Source organism: Polyergus mexicanus, unplaced genomic scaffold (genome assembly GCF_030449975.1).
Source record: "Polyergus mexicanus isolate NDT 795.1 unplaced genomic scaffold, iyPolMexi1.0 SCAF_4, whole genome shotgun sequence".
In the NCBI taxonomy this organism is placed as follows: domain Eukaryota; kingdom Metazoa; phylum Arthropoda; class Insecta; order Hymenoptera; family Formicidae; genus Polyergus; species Polyergus mexicanus.
This window is the reverse complement of record NW_027223324.1, coordinates 11,431,304-11,448,839: the sequence shown is the minus strand read 5'-3', so window position 1 is coordinate 11,448,839 and position 17,536 is coordinate 11,431,304. Positions and strand designations below refer to the sequence as shown.

Here is a 17,536-nt window from a genome sequence, read left to right as displayed (position 1 = left end):
AAAATATTTGCAATTATCTTTTTTTTTTTTTTTGTTTCCCCATACAAAAATATACGCAAATTCTCTTAAAAAATTATCAGTCACGATATGTAATAAGACATCTAGCGCGCATTGAATAAATTCGCAACTATTACTTATTGTCACTTTGTGTCATATCCTAAGATCCGCGGTATGTGTACCATGTTCTTTATGACTCCTTATTCACCGTCAGTATTTCTGGTTTATGTGACATATTGAGCGCCGTGTCATTTACCGGTCGTATCTCACCTCGACCAACGATTGTTACTGCGCGTACTATAGTTGTAACAGGACTCGACCGCTTTATGTCCGCAGGTACTATGGGAGTGGGGGTATGGGGGGCGGAGGAGGGCTACAAGCCACGGACCTCCGGCGACGGCTCGAGTTCCAGTGTACCGGAGGAACTTGTTCGCAGGGTCTTCGGTCCCTAAGGCACGACAGCTACCATGCCACCGAGGAGAAGGCCGCGTGTGACGACCACGAGGACAGGTAAGCGATCGTGGATGTCACGTCGGGAAGATACAATTTATTTGTATAGCTTTACATATAACTTTGCATCATGTCAGCTTTGCATATATTTTCTGCACACTTATCTTAGTGCAACATGAAATGTGCGCGAGATAAAAAGAAAAAAATTCTAAACTTTAAGGCTCAAATAATCTATCCCTTTAATAGCGTTGACAAGACATTCTGTGTATAAATTATATATATAGAAAAAATAATAAAAGAGCGTAAAAAATTCTTCATAAATATGATTTGAATTGTTTTGCTAATCAACAAGATTACATAAGTGACGAGGTAAAATCGCTTACAGTAAAAAAAAGATCTTTTCTTAGGAGGACTGACCACGAGGCGATCCTCGCTTCCGGTCAGCCCACCTGCACAGGCTGTCGACCGTATAGGCGTCAGGAGAACGAAGCGGTTGAAAAAAAGGAAACTCTGAAGCGACGCATGCCCGAGTCGAATGGGATCGGTTCGGTTTTCGGTTACCGGAAGCTGCGGCTTTGTCTGGGCCTTTTCGAGCATGCGAGTAGAAACGATGAAGTGGAAGAGGACGACGAAGAAAAGACGCATCGATTACGGTGGTGTCGCAGGGACTTTCGACGAATCGTGGAAGTGACGACGAGAGCTCTACTCCTTGGTATCGCGCTCCTCGTCACACCAGGTATTATTATTATTTTGCTACAGAATATTGTTATCTCGTAGACAAAAAATCTTTATTTCAAAAGCGATAGAAAATATTTTGAAATAAACTTTATTTTTTTAATGCGTGAAACTCACTTCGGAAAATTCAGGTATTTTATAAGACCCGTGTATATACATATACATATACATATATGTATAATCGGAGTTTAGAGTCCAGTCGTTTTTATTTAATAATTTAGTTCGCGCCAATATGTCGTCGTGAACTATTATCTTGTTACATTCTCGAAACTATGATAACGCGACACCCTGTCGCATCCGAGAATCTCTTCATTTGTTCGCCGATGCAATCCCGTATTCGTTCCTCAATTAGCGGGAACCGCAAATTAGAGTTCGCTAGTTGGCGGGACGTCCGAATGATCGCTAATGCCGTGGCACCGTATCTCACGAAACGGGTCGTTGCTTCTCAAATCCGACGTACCATGGGCGAACACCGGGATAGAGAGCTTGTGGCGTGTAATGGGACGTCGACTGAGATCGACAAATGAAGCGAAATAAGCTGGTCCGGCGCGATCAGATAATGGAGTATCGGGCGAGAATGCCAAGCGTGCTTAAGTAAGGGAAGATGAAACGGACGGCGACGAGATAAGCTTGATTTTTGCGATTGTCGCAACTTGTGAAACTTTGAAAGATACAATTGCAAAAGAAGCTCGTATACCTTAATCGCAGTCGTATTTTCACCGCGGGAAGAATTTATATTTTGCATAAACATTCATTGTAAAAGGATTTATCTGTTCAAAATGTAAAGTTAATATATGCCTCGTCCCATTATTAACGACTGACATAACGCCGCTATTGTCGCGCGTTTGTGCAAATGCGTAATTACACGGTCGAATTTGTCATAATTTTTATCTACGACAGGCTGGATTGTATGAGCCTCGTTCAAACTTGGCGATCGCAAAATATTCTCTTTCGGTACCGTGCGCGAGTTTCAATCTGAAAGAATTTTCCGTCACGAACCAAAGCGGCGTGAATGGCCGCACCGTGAAAAGAGACCGAGCCTTTTATCAATGCTTTGAATTCGTTTCGATATGCGACAGCTCGGCTGTTTGACAATTCGAAAAATGGTCTTCTGTCAAATGCGGGACATTGTCATATCCGCAATGCGAGAAATATACGAGGATAAACGCGACATCAATTTCTCTACCAACGTTATACGAAATAATAATATTTATATACTTTTTTGCAACGTTCGCATTATTTTATATTATTACACAAGATATACGCAACGTTTATGATTCATTGATTGAATTCGAATTTCGAAAAGAATTACAACATTGCAGATTGAAGAATTGTATTGTATAAATATAATTTTGTGCGACGATTTTTTTCATACAAAACTTATAATTGATTTAAATAAAAGGAGTAGGGTTTCTCAATTGCAACGTAGGACAGGTAGTTTTACACTTCGTATCACGTTCTGTTTTTACAATTATTCCGGGTGAAGTGACACTCTAAACCACGAGAACCTTAATCACGCCGTCGCAACGAGATTACGGACAAAGAATAAAAAAAAAAAAGAGAGAGAGAGAAAGAAAAAATAAAAACGCGTATGACATGCTCGTGTTTTAAGGGTTTCTTTTTTTTTTACATGGACGTTATACGAGGATCCTTATGATGCTCGTTACTCAGCGCAAACAATTTCATTAAAACTCCGGCCTCTCTCGCGAAGTCTCATTCAAAATATATGCACAACTGCGTTAACGGCACGCGCATGCGTTGATAATAAATACGAAAACTCGCATTATCCCGCAATTAAAATACGCATTGTCTCGCTTCTCTCTTTCTCTCTTCCACAGAGATAGAAAATACAATTAATCGCAGCAACTTTGTAATATATACAATATATATATATATATATATATATATGATTGTTTACTCTAACAATAAGTATAATATCTCTTTCGTTTTTGCGATGTCGAATATTTGTCGTTGTATAACTTTGCGGCGGTTTATTTTGAATGAAATACTACATACGCGGGAGACGACAAAAGATATATTTCATATAAATACATACCAAAATACTGGACGTAGTTGGAAATGCTTATCACAAATGAAGTAAATATTGGGACTGTTGTACCTGCAAAGTGCTGTTCTTAATCAAAATCATAACGATCAAACGTTCCAATTAATAATGTTGCTGCGGTTATTCCACAGTGGGGTTCATTAATTTTCGCAATCGTGGTATAATATATTTACGTAGGTAAAATAAAATACACGCAAAGGAGAGAAGTACATAATACTGTAGTAAATAATTTAAAATATGTAAAACGAAAAAAATACACATAGCCTCTGGGGAGGAAATAGAATACGTATTTTCGTATATATATGGATTCTTTTAATTAAATTCTACTCCGCTTTCGCGCTCATGTATATCACGTTAACGTTTCGATATTTAATTGAGTTCCAACGTTATATAATCTCCGGCAGATGATATACACGGAGAGATGTACATGTATATGTTTCATTATTTAAAAATAACACATTACAAAGAGCTTGCAAGAGAAACATTGCCGGAAGAAACAGGAAACGCGAATACGGGAAGAGCTGCCTTTTTTTCAAAAGATTTGCCAATCGCAATAAATTCAATGTTCAAGAGTCATGCATAGCTCCATAAATTCCACATGCTTTGCGACTGCACGTGACGGATGATTATGAGTTTCTTCCTCATAGCGGCTATCAAAGCGTCGCAGATGGCGGACAAGTTGCAAATGACGTGATGCGCGGACCTCTAGGGTACGTTGTCCTTGATAAATACGATTGCATACCCCCCTGACGAATCTCGAGATAACACGCGACGACTATCCGATCCGCGATAGCCGACTTTTCGCGATGTTGTTGTCGGGAAAGTTCAAGATCCTCGAATGCATATGGCGTTACACGGAGAGTTGCATCGTCATGAGAAATTCCGTTTTCTTCGCCGATCGCGAACAAGTTTCATCATTGACTCAGCAAGCGTTACAGCGCGCAGTCGTTAAGACTTAAGGAAAGATAAATACGACCTTTTTTTTTCTCCGCCTATTTCCAACAAATAGGGCTCTCGTGGCAAACGCACGTACATACCTCGTAATAATGCGGGTAAAGTCGATATTGATGGGGCGAAGCCCTCGAGGCGACGGTTGGTTTCACGAAAAAGCATTTTCGTGTTTCACGTCGGGCCCAAGCTACATTTGCCGGTTTCGTTTATTCGAAATAATTAAAACCTATCTTTGAATCCTGAACTCGTTAAGATAATAGTATACTCGTTAGCCCCGCTTAATTGCTCTACCTTTCGCTTCATCCAGTTGGGTGCCTCGCGTGCGATGCCGTCTCAACATATATCTGGTTATTTAGCTTACACGAAGCATGGCGAGCTGATGGAACGGCTCGCTAATTTCACGCTTCGGTGGTATTTAAAAATTCGTTGGCAAAGATGAGAAGCTATTTCGTGAGCTTGTTTTAATATTCTCATGTATACTCGTGAATGCGGTTTGTTACAATGTACTTGAAAATACAATAAATCTCCATATATCCTTTAATAAATTATTTCAGATTTAAATAAATTATATATATAAAATTAAATTAAAGAGGAATAAAGCATATATAATAAATAATTAGAAATTTTTTATACGTATAAAATTTTTATCATTTTCCACCGAGGAAAAAGAAATCGAAAATGGTTTTAATTCAATTTTTTTTTTTCAGTTTGCAAAAACAGGAATCAAATATTTTATTCCAAAACACAATAAGAAAATAACAGAAGTAAAATATTTCGTTTTTGTAGCGAGTGGAGATAAGCAAAATTTTTCGTGTTTCATCCATACGTCCAGCTGCCATATATTGCCCACGAAACATTCAAATGAATTGCACAATCTGTTTATCTCGCCGGAAAAACAACCGCGAAGTAAAAGGCGGTTTGCCAAAACGACGTGGAAGTGATTCTGCCTGTCTAACCCTCCATCCCTCCCCCTCTCCTGTTGAGTTAACGGGCTGTGAAACGGAAAAGTCTTTTAAAGAGAATTTCCGCGCCGGTTGCTCGCACCTCTTTCAGATTTTCGATGATCGGGTAATACGACTCAACCGGGTTTCATTCGGCTATAAAGTTGAAAAACAAATAATTCGTAGCGCGTTCGTTCTCACGCATCAATTATTAGGGCGCAGCAAAATTTATCACACGCATCAGATCGATGGATTCTGTAAATCGTATGCGATATATATCAATGCTGCCATGAGAAACGTAAGAAAGCTCGATCATCATCGCAATTAGATGGGATTGACAATTTTACATCATTACGAAACGCGACCACAGACACTCGCGTGTGTCATTTCGCTGATCTCGCACGGCAACATGTTGTATAAATACTGAACAAATAACTGCATCTCTCTGCTACGTTTTAATATTCCAATATTTTAATATCCGTATTTATAGATGAAGATTATGTTAAATGTTGGATTTCACGGTACATAAATCTCTTTCCAGGCTGTTGGTTCATTCAACGGACAAATTAGCGCATATAATGATGATTATAATTACCGGGGTACTGTATAGAGACGAAACGCGGGGGGGCTTTATTTTACGAGCTCACTTTCCGGAGATAACGAGGTGTTCCCGTCGTGTACACGCGCCCGCACACGCTGCAGACAGACCGTTGAAAATTTAATAACAAGTAACAATAAAAACGGTTATTTGGATGCAGCGTTATCCCAAGAGAATCCAGGGAATGGCGATAATGGCCGCACAAATGCTGCGTCAGTTGCGTGTCCAAGTTGAAATTATTATTCGCATCGCATACACCGGGAGGGCGGACTAAAACGGGTTATTGCACGATCGGAGGGTGTTAGGCCGGTTTCGTCGCACAATATCAATAATATCGTCACGATTCTCTCCCCGTTACATTAATAACACATCGCCCGCGATGCAGATGTCGATCATATTCGGATATTGCGACGAGAGAGCAACGCGAGATAAAAATTTAATTGTAGATTAAATTAGATACGCGAAAAGAATTTTTAATAAATGCAAGAGGATCACGGAATCAGAGAGAATCTCGAATCAAGATATTAGTTGAAAAAAATCTCGAGAGATTATGTATCGCGACACTTGAACGTTCCGAAGCAATTTTCGATCCTCCAAAAGTTCTCGGAGTATCGGCCTCGTTATTTCGATTTATTACATTTAAACGATCGAAAACGTCGAGTCTGATGTACGAGTTAGCGCGACTTTTCTCCTTCATGGCGTCGAATGTTCTCAGGTCGCGAGACGCACATTTTTTATCGAGAAAAATGCCTGTGGCAAAGTGTCGAACTTTCAATGGTTCACCGGAAGAAGCCAGCATCCATGATATTACGCAATGGATACGGCTTTGAAGTAGCGTGTCCATATCTGTCTATATAAATATGGATGTGCATCGCGACATATTGTTCACGACAGAGATATACTTGTTAATTTAAGAATATTAATGTTACAACGCGACAGAATTATTCAGGAATATAAATGTTCCAATTCTGATTTATATTTGAAAATAAGAAAATTAGAAAATCGTGTATTTCATGTTAAATATGATTAAATTAAAATTTTCACTCATTTACTAAATTTGTTGGAAAAAAATTTCTTACAATTTTTCATTCAATATTATGTCGCATCCTAGATTTTTATTGTGTAACTATATAAAATGCATGACACATACATTATTACAGTATAACGATTTTTATATAATAATAAACATACCGCGATAAATATCGACACGTGTCATAAACGAGACGGCGCATTCAATGTAACCCAATTTCATTCTGAAATCCCCTCGTACTTTTTCTGAACGATGAAAATATCTCCGATTTAGAACTCATCTGACGCCGTAGGTTTGTCATTGTGAAACGCGTTTCGTAGGTTTGCGTACGCCCGAGGAGAGATTTATTACGGTCCCCTTTGTCGCCCGCGCATACGAGCGCCAAAAATGTGTCGTATTCGCAACATGGGGGAGATCTCAAAGGGGACAGTTGTCAAAGTCGCGTCCATTATTTGAAATGGATGCCATTGTGCTTCGGGACCGCTGCCGCCTTTCGCGCGATTCTCTCTCCCTTGATGTTAGCGATTTTCTGTGGTTTCAATCGTCAGCTTTTCCGAGCAACCGACGTTGTAGCGGAGCTGCTTTGACGCAAGCTTGACTGTTCCTAAAGTTAGCTGGGCATTAAGCGACGTCGCTTCTATAGATGCACAATCTATGCAAAGGTGAAACCCCCTCGCATAGTCGCAGTTGCAAAACGGTATGCAATAGGAAGTTGCATTTTGAGCGACCTATATAGTTGCATGCTCGTAAAAATTGAAAAAAGCTCGCGTATGCTAATTAATATAATAATTCATTATTATATAACTATTGTTAACATTTTGGATTTTAAATCTTGAATAATTGTAGGATACACGTCAATCAAAGGTAACAGGCGTTTCGTGACAAAATTTAGATCGTAATGGCAACTCGAAGAGAACAGTAGTTCGCGAAGTAGTAAAAAGTCCATGAAAATGCGGCAGCTGTTTACCGCAGTGAAACGTTAATCGCGACGATCGTGACGCAGCAGCGAAAGGCCAGGATAAAACGAAAATGGAAGATCCGTGATAGATTCGTCCCCAAGTTTGCTCGTCAGCAGTCAAATCGATATTTCCTAGTCGCGAACTTTTCTCCCGGACGCAAAGTAGATCGGCTGTCATTCCCGATTTTCTGTTTCCTCGACCGATAGAGCTTCTTGCGACATAAAACTTTGCGATTACTTTGCGCGAATATAGCAGAGACTACGCTGGCAAATATATTTCTACGAATTAATTTAAGTATTTGGACTTTTTAGTTCTCGCCACAATAGACTTCCCTCTGTATGTTTTATACATCTGACAAACTCTATCCACGTTTTCTATTCTATGGTATTTATTTCTCGAGCGATTATTTGAAAATAATAGAAATCTCTTATAAGATTTTTTTTTTTTTTTTTTTTTTTTTTTTTTTTTTTTTTTTTTTTTTTTTTTAAAGATGATTATGCCGAAGCCAATATAAGCTATTAAGCAAAAGTGTCCGTGCGCTACAAAAAGCTTATAACATACATCGTTGAAAAATTTATTGCATAAAGTAAATTTATTCTCGAAATAAAGAAGATCTTGTAGATATTTATCCAAATATCATTTGTGATTAGAATATTCATGTTTAATCATAGGATACATAGATAATTTTCGTATTAAAAATCAAAAGTGCTTCGAATTTCGAGTATCAATTTATCCGCGACAGTAATGCCCTTTAATTCATTGTGTTCCTCGTTTGCGTTAAGAACATTAATTATCCCAAAGGAGTTTCTTCCCTCAGGCTCGCCCGCATTATTCTCCCCGACGTGTTTACCATCGTCGTTTCACCGCGTCACCGTGTACCGGCTACTTTTTTTCCCTATCGGTCCCGACATTCCCCGATATATAATTTATAGCGATATCTCCCCATTCGTAAACAGGTTATAAGACCGGCAAAAAACGAACGTATCGATGTCGCTCTAGAAAGGGTTCCGCGAGCGGAACATCGTCGTTATCACGCGCGACACGCGAAGGGATTTCTGACCAAGCGCGTTATCTCGAGCATACGAAATCGAGGTCGCACTCGATCTTACGACATCGCATAGAGGTTAATGCGAAGTTAATCTTACGCGGCCTCGACGACGTTACTCGCGTGCGGCATCGGATTTCCCAGGTTCGCGGAAAAGAGAGCGTACGACAACCATTGCCCCTGATTTACCTTTAATGACTTTTGAATGCCTTCCCGTTCAAGTACGAGCGGCATTAGGTCTCTCGCAGTTTTCTTTCCACGACAAAACTCTTGTGGCAAAAATCATGAGTTTCCGCACGTTTTTTTGCGGATGCGAAATGTGAAAATGCGGAAAATTTTGAATGGCATTTGAAACGAGTGTTTCATCCTATTTTTATCCTATAGCTTTCATTTTTATAGCGCAATTTGACAGCTGATGTTTGCTTGCTTATCGCATTGACATTATTAATAGTAATAATATTATAATGAAAAAAAATCTATAGAAATAGAGAATAATCTCTTTTTCCTCTTTTAAAATTCTTGATAATTAATTTCGGAATACTCATTATTATATTATTAACGAGATGACGATTTTTGTTTCAGGACTCTGTCAACAAGACGCGGTGCACATCACCGCTATCCTCGGGGAGAGCGTTGTCTTCAACTGTCACGTAGAGTTCCCCGGTGAGCACCCAGTGCCCTACGTTCTCCAATGGGAGAAGAAGGTAGGCGACACGGTACGATATCGGACGATATCGCCTCTGCTCTCTATATCCGTGAGTTAAAAAAGACGGGGGCACTCCTCGAGTGCGCCACGCTTCTGGTATCAAGCAAGCTGCTAGTATACCATCACGACACGATTTTAAACAATGTACGAAGAGAATCGCTCAACGTTATATCGAGCGAAAAGTCTTCTTTCACTTCGCTTCTTCCGGGCAATTGATGCATATAAAATCACAAGCACGCCTTCCAACGCCATTAACACGTTTGTCGAGAATTATTGCAATAGCACGATATAATTTCGCATGATTAATACCGATACGGTAAGATACGAAATAATGAAGACAGCGTGAGTAATGGAATATAAATATAATAATCGTCGGCAAGAGTAATGGAAAAATCGACGTTTCAATCGACGCTTAATCGAGAGACATACTCCGCCGAGGTATCTTAAATTTCTTCGGATGGAAATCCACTGGAAATTATCGCAGTTCACCCGGCGCGCGCTCACTCCCGTGGAAAGAAATTTGCACTTCCGAGACTTCTTTTTTAATTCTCCGATTTAACGTTGCATAATCGTGAACTGGGGCGTGAAGAGGCAATATGGGAAAGAGAGAGAGAGAGAGAGAGAGAGAGAGAACACGGACGCAATTCAGCTTGTCGTATGTTCGAATAAATAGCTATTTTCCATGAATTCTGCGAGCTAACTTTTCTCTTTGATTTCTATCAATATTAAAATCTCATTTTCAAAATATAAATAATAGAATTGCAATTATCCTTTTCTCACAAAAGATTTCAAAGTTTTCCTAATACGTTTCGAGTAATATATTTTGTAATAAAGTTCCCAAGAATTTTTCTGTAATTAACTTTATTACAAAATATATTACTCGAATCGATTCGGATTAAAATGAAAAAATTTTGATCGATTTCTGTATTAAAGTGTGAAGTTATATTTTTGGAATTTTACATATTGTATTTAATCGCGCCAAAACTACCGTCGCTTATCTTTCATTTCAATGATAATAATATAGATTTTATAACGTTTTAACGAAATATCAACTCAATCAGAAATACATTTATATATTAACCGAATATTTACGAAATATTGAGATTTTCGTTGACCCGAGCTAGGTGGTATCAATGGCGTTGGAATGTCCTCAGGAATTTTTCCAATATTCGCACAAAGTTATTTAACAATGAATGTTACATATGATTCTGCTAGTAAGCTTATACCAGAACTTGAACCAGTGAGGCAGAGCGCAACGGAGGGCACACGTTTTTGAACTGTTACTGCAACGTTATTGTTGAGAGACTTTAAATTGGCCGTATATTTTCAATGATTTGTTGGCTTTACGCGCTTATACGTTTTTCCGTTTATCGTTTTGTACCTTGTTTGATTTAAATTGGTGGGATCGATAATGGCGAACGGGACACGCCTTCTCGTTCGTGCGAACGAGCGAGCACCGCCGCAAGTTACTCGCTCCAGTAGAGTAAAAGTAACATACTTACGTTGTCACAAATGTATCTCATCCGGACCGGAGAGGGCAGAGCACATTATGTACGATCAATTAACGACATCATCCGATCATTCAATCAATATCAACTATAAATTAACTCCGAATCATACAAATGCAAAAGACTTTCTTCATTCATACGCATCTCATGTGATAACCGCATACCATCGCGATATACATGTGTACACGTGGAGCCATCAATGCGGATGCGCGATGAAAATGAACGATACATTGATTCGTAGACGTAATTAAGGAACAAAAAAATTTAAAGCTGCTAAAAAATATTATAGATTCAGTTTTAAAAAGGTTAATGTTTTCTGACAGTGTATCAAAAGCTTATTAGAGTGTAAACCTGCGATGAAAATTATTAATTTAAGATCATTGATATCCGGCTTTATTAATATATCTGCGACACCTAATCTATCAATTGAGATTAATCTATTTAGAATATTTGGTTCTTTATTCATAATACGATTATACGCAGAATACGATATACCGTAGAGTCACAAGCTCTTTTCTACGTGTTACGAATCAACGTGGACGTGTTTCGCAATTTTTCACGTGCGCCCGCACGAGCTCGACGACGATACTCGTGGTAGTTTCTTCATGGAGAGTTCGTTGCACCGTTTCGAGAGAGAGAGCGGAAGAGCCAGTCCGGTCGTGACGCGTGTAACCCGGTATCCGGGAAACCCACGCCGGTTCGCCTACACGCTCGTAAAGTCGCACCACGACTCGTGTTGCTCGTCTCGTAAGAGAGAGATTTTCTTCCCGATTAAATATAAGTATCCTACGTTCACGACTCGTCGCGGCTCTTTCGAACGACAAGCTCGCCGTTTCACGGATCTTTTTTTATTCCCGCGATATAAAAAAAAAAAGCGGAAGAACCCGAGATCCACTTTGACTATCGGAGTTTTACATGCTGTTATGCATTTACCATATTTTACATTGAATCTTTGTCTTATAACGGATATTCTTAAAAAAAAAAAAAAAAAAAAAAAAAAAATTTTACTCAACGAATCTCGTGATATCTTGCGATAAAAAGAAAGAAGAAAAATGATATATTATATATTTTTAATTACGTTGGAATATTTAGCATTTTAATTACTTCTCTTTATAAATAATGATAAAACGATACGATATTTGGCTCAGAGTCAACAAATACATTCCGCTTGTTGGAATTGACAAACTTTGACTCTTGGTTTCTTTCAATATTTCGATATCTATACGAGTATTTCGAATTACTCGCGCGGAACGTTCTCCCGCGAACGGCGAGCTCGTCCATCACGAAACAATGCGGAGTAGTGCACTTTCCCACTTCTATTTCGGGGAGGGAAAATTGAAAAATCATGTCTCTGTCTCTCTAATCTCTGGTGCCTTGCATGTGATGTCGCTTGCGTACGTGGTGGTGATGGTGGCGGATTTAATTGGAGAGGGAGATACGCGTCGCGTATGGCTCGAAACACGTGCGGTTGTCGCGTAAAAATATCTCATCGATGCGGGGCCGCAATTAAATCGCGTAATTGTACGAATCGCAACGTCGAATCTAGCCGTAAATCGCAATCTTGTTGCGAAAGTACGATATAAAAGTTATCGCCCGATGCATGGTGCAACGCACCCTCCTCACAATCCGGACATTACCGCTGCGAGCGCACGATATGTAACGCGCGTGTGTAGATAATCTTGCATATTGTGCTAGTGTGTAATGTTATTATCTCCCGTATATTTCTTATTACGCGTTACTTGCATGCACGTTAACGCGTCGCCACGAATTTATACCCTCGCGTTGCGCTTATCGGCGTGTCTCGCGATCAATATAATACGATATCCCGCTAATCTGATGAGCCCACTGGCGCGAGATATCATCTCGTCGGCTGGTAATTGCCGGGGAAAGATAAATTGATTAAAATTAAAACACGATAGGATATGCTGGTCGCGCGCGAGGCCGACGCAATCCAACGAATTATAGCGTTCGCGTTATCGACGACCGGGCGACGAATGAAAATCGTATCGTGGAAAAAAAAAATGCGTCGATCTCATGGTTTTTAAATGTATAATTAAAATGCGGGCGAAATCGACGATCCAGCGTCGAGATGTCCAGCACCGGATGGCTCTAACGACACTGGATCTCGAAAGCGCCTGCATCGCGTTGCCCGGAAACGCATATTAACCGTTGAATTCAATATTGACTATGCAAACCTGCCTACGTCCCGTAATTAATTAATTGATCGATCGGCCGCGCGGGACAACACCATGATCACCGCGATCGAAAATCGCTCGCGACTGGTTAATAATCTTAAGCCGCGTTCACGCTTCGTCACACACGCCCTCAAGAATATAGATACGAGTTTATAACGATCAGCATCCTTCTCGTAATAGGTACTGTCCGAGTGTACTTCGCACGCGGAATCGATATGATAAAAATTAATCGCGAGCATGATCGTCGTTGCATTGATGGTTATGGAACGTCATGAATTCCATAAGCAAATCTTACGCGTCGAAGATCATGTAACGCGGCAAATAGAATATTTTATTCGACGCTGTCGTATCCGCATCAAATTTCGATCGCGCGCGCCTGATTAAATCAAATGTCAATTTCTAATACAATTGATCCATAGTTGATACGTATATATAATCGATATGAAATACTAAGACTCAAATAGGAGAATATAATAGAAATTGTAATGTCTTCATTATAATAAAATACTTTATAATATTTTAAAATATATACACTATAGAATAAAAAAAAAGTATACCCATGATATAGCAAATAAAAAGATTAAATATATAAGAATCACATTTACAGAGAGAAAAACGAAGACGTGTGTGTGTGTGTGCATCTTTAAAAGAGAAGTATTCTACGCGCGGTTATCTCATCTCATCCCCGAGTGCCTATACTTTCACGGCAGAAAAAAAGTGTTCTCTGTGTATATCGCGAAAAAATTTCAGTACCGCCTCGCTTTCCAATCTTCACATTCAACTGTTTCAGCAATTTTTCTATTAGCATTAATTACCGTGTCTCGGCAAATCACTTCGGGAAGCGCGAGCACGGCCGAGGTCGATTCTTCGTGGCCGTTCTTTTTCCTGTCCCTCGGAAAATGCTTCTGAAAGCGGGGAGATCTCCAGCAGCGGAACGCGATGCGCCCCGGCCATTTCCATTTCCAGACGACTCGCAGCTTAGGGGGGGGGGAGGGAATGACGAGGGGTAGGGAACGAGGGGGCATCGCGAGGTTCGGGGGTTGGTACATAGCGAGGAGCTGTTTTCTTTTTTACGCGCAGCATCACTGGAATCTCGCATAAATCACGCGAGAAGCCCGGGGCTTTTGAGCCGCTCTCCTTCATCGTCTCGACCACCTCGCCCTCTCACGATTCGAACCTTCCCCTTCTCCCCTTTCGCTCCCGTTACCGACCACCCGTTCCCTCCCTCAGACCGTCGCGCTTTCGCCCCCTCTCCCCCCTGTCTATGGCGCTGCGGCTGACAACTAATTTCTCTTCCCGTCCGACTTTTTTGCACCCCCGCGTTCTCGTCTATGGCGCGAAACTGGCTTCCTCGCGTTCCCTCCGCGGGTACCATTTTTTCGTCGCACGCGGTTGACGCGACCGCGAGGTGCAATGGCTCGCACCGCAATTGCAATTAACGGCGATAATTAAAAGGCTACGATTCATAATTAAGAGACTCGAAAAAATTCTTAATGAGAAGAAGCGGAGAGAACGCGTTATACGATGTCTTTCATGGAGTTTCGTTCGCAGAGCCAATTTTATCTCGCAAAAAAAAGAAAAAAAGCTGTTAACGAATATTTGAGTAAAAGAAACTTCTCGCGAATGTTACTGTTATCATAGAAGCGCAAAAATGCAGAGATATTTACCTGTAAAATCTTTTCTTTCTTTCTTTCTTTTTTTTTTTTTTTTTTTTATATTGACACTGTACCAACAAATTTTTTCCTGCAAGGCGAATCAAATAGAATCGTTTATCAAACAATTCTATTTATACGACTCGTGTTATAGTTTGCTTTGCGAAATACGAGCGATTGTCAATACTCGAAATGCATATTCGAAATGAATACGCGAAGAGGGATGATTCGCACATTCGTCATAGATATGAATACGAACAAATACACAAATATCTTCTAACTCGGGCGCCGCTAATTGATTCGATGAATAAAGAAAAAGCACTCTCGTAAATTGCGGCTGAGATGCGTTTCCCTATATTGTATCTGTGATTCGTATTCGTGGGGAGAGAGAAAATGCATTACCTTCAGTTTTCTCGGCCAAAACCGCTAAAAGATCGAAAGAGAAAAAGAGGAAAAAAAAAAGAAAAACTTTCTTTCAAAATTTATGCGAAATAAATACGGCGAAAGTGCGCGTAAAAGTCACGCTACACGATAGTAATTTCGATGACTTTTTTATGAATCCAATACACACACATAGGCGGAAGAGAGACGATACGTCGAAACGCATTTTATTTATCCTTTGGCAGTTCTCTGGGTCGCGCGTGAACGAATCTGCGCAACACAAACCCGCATTAAAGCCGGAGTTTGTTTGGCAAACGCGTGAACCCACTCGCCGATGCTCCTTTTGCAACTACCAGGAAGCAGATTGCTAGCTATTCGCGACTAACGCTTCCATCGAATATCTCTCGCGCGTTTTCATTTGCTTTGCATTTTACGTCGCTCCTTTTTATCCGCGTGTGTATCTTTCTTTTCAATTATTTTACGTATGTACGAAATGAGGTACTTGATATTAAATTACCTTGCGACAAACAGCGTTAAACACACACGCGGAACGTGAATTATATTAAAGCCAAAAGAGAAGCTACATATATAATTGCGGTGGGAATTTTTCAAACGCACGGTTTTCACAGGCGCCGCAAAAAAATATAATTCAAAACGAATAGAAAACGTTATACGGTTTATTCGATTTTGTAATATGGATACGCGCGAACTTTAACTTTAAATATTTCTCGATTGGTTTCGCTCGGTAAGCGGCTAAAGGATGGTCACTCGTGCCTCTTAAACTATTAACAAAAGCGAAAAACCATGTTATAAAATAATTCTCGCTCGCATTAAAGTCGTAGGATGGGGTAAGTTTTTGAACGTCCTCTGTAAAAGGCATTGTGTAAGAGAGCAGTAGTACGTGCTGGTAGAAACATGCATTTGCATACGCGACAATTTGCATTTATGCGCCCTCCAACTGGTTCGGTCGCGATGAAACAAAAGGGAAAGAAAAAAAAGGCAAATTTCCAGACCGTGCGAAATGGAGAAACAAAATTTCGCGGAGGATGGTACGTATATTCGTAATCCGGATTGCACCTGTACCAGTTAAACTTACGTGCACGCACGCATTTATCTCACGACGAGGCATCCACACCAGGTGGCATCCCGTGATGAGATTATGCGGCGCACCGCCAACGTACGTGGAAAATTAACGCGCCCCCCTCTCGACAGAGCGAAAGGTGGGGTTCCATTGCCGCCCCCGCTGGAACGTTGGTCTCTACGAGCTTGCCGGAAGGACAGGAGTCTTGCGCAGGCTGTATCTTGTTTCACCCGACGAATATCCGGATTATACTATATTGAGACTGACGCAAAAGCATTCTGTGTGTGTATAATAATAATAGCGCTTACACGAAACCATTATTCACCCCGTAGCCACATTAATTGATGCGAAAGAAAAATATATACTGTAATTGACTTAATTTCTGTGTTTCGAATGAATTATTTGTGCATTATTTCTCATTTCTCACTGCGTGAAAAATACGTATTTCGTAAATTGATCGAACGATAATTGCATAAAACTATAATTTCATAACACGTAGAGCTCAATTTTTTTACATCCAATTATGAAAAATTGCGACTTTCCAGAACGCGTTATTCTCGTATTGAATTATTTTGATTATTGATGAGTATCTATCTGCTTTCTTGTAGCTTCCGATGCCCCGCGGGTAACGAAGTTACCAGCGAGAGAGCAATTATTTCCGTCACGGAGGCGCGTAATAATAACGAATAATTCCTCAGTTATAGCTACGAGCTTTTAAATATTTTTGCGGCGTCACCATTCATCGAGACATGCGCTCTCCAATGGAATTACAGCGAAGCGCCGCGTAAATATAAGTGGAAAATGCAAATTAATGTGCGCACTTCGCGGCGAGAATGCTAACTCTCATTGTTTCACTCTCCGACCACCCTCGCCTTTCCTGCCAGCCACTGCTTCTTTTACTCTTAACGAGCACTCTCCACGAGGGACGTATGTTTTTCCATAAAGCCGACCGGTAAATGCGCTCGTTCGCTAATACATCAGGGGAGTTGCTTCTCGCAGAAGAAAGCGAAAGAAAGAGCGAGAGAGAGAGAGAGAGAGAGAGAGAGAGAGAGAGAGAGAGAGAAGAATGGAAACAACGAGTGGCATTAAATTTGTAAGAAAGGGTTGAAGGGTTGGATGAACGTAATGGAGGCCTTTCCTTCTTGTTTCCCGCGTTCCTTTATTTTGAAAGAAAAGTGCCGCGAGTGGCATCGGATGGGGGAATGCCGGTTGAGGACGGTGAGTAGATGGTGGATATATATC

General features: G+C 40.4%; 1 protein-coding gene across 7 annotated transcripts in view; it reads left to right on the top strand.

The window, feature by feature from the left end:
- The first annotated feature begins 333 nt into the window (after positions 1-333).
- The window catches only part of LOC138932777 (protein turtle), a 55,056-nt gene continuing 37,853 nt past the window's right edge, over positions 334-17,536 (top strand). For 3 of the 7 annotated variants that reach the window (XM_070294930.1, XM_070294935.1, XM_070294932.1), the window contains exons 1-3: positions 334-507; positions 855-1,183; positions 9,354-9,487. In XM_070294930.1, coding sequence (XP_070151031.1) covers positions 353-507; positions 855-1,183; positions 9,354-9,487 — 618 coding nt within the window. In that variant the 5' untranslated portion in view covers positions 334-352. Of the gene's footprint in view, positions 508-854; positions 1,184-9,353; positions 9,527-17,536 lie in introns of all 7 variants that reach the window. The other 4 variants (XM_070294934.1, XM_070294931.1, XM_070294928.1 and 1 more) reach the window with 2 other exon arrangements.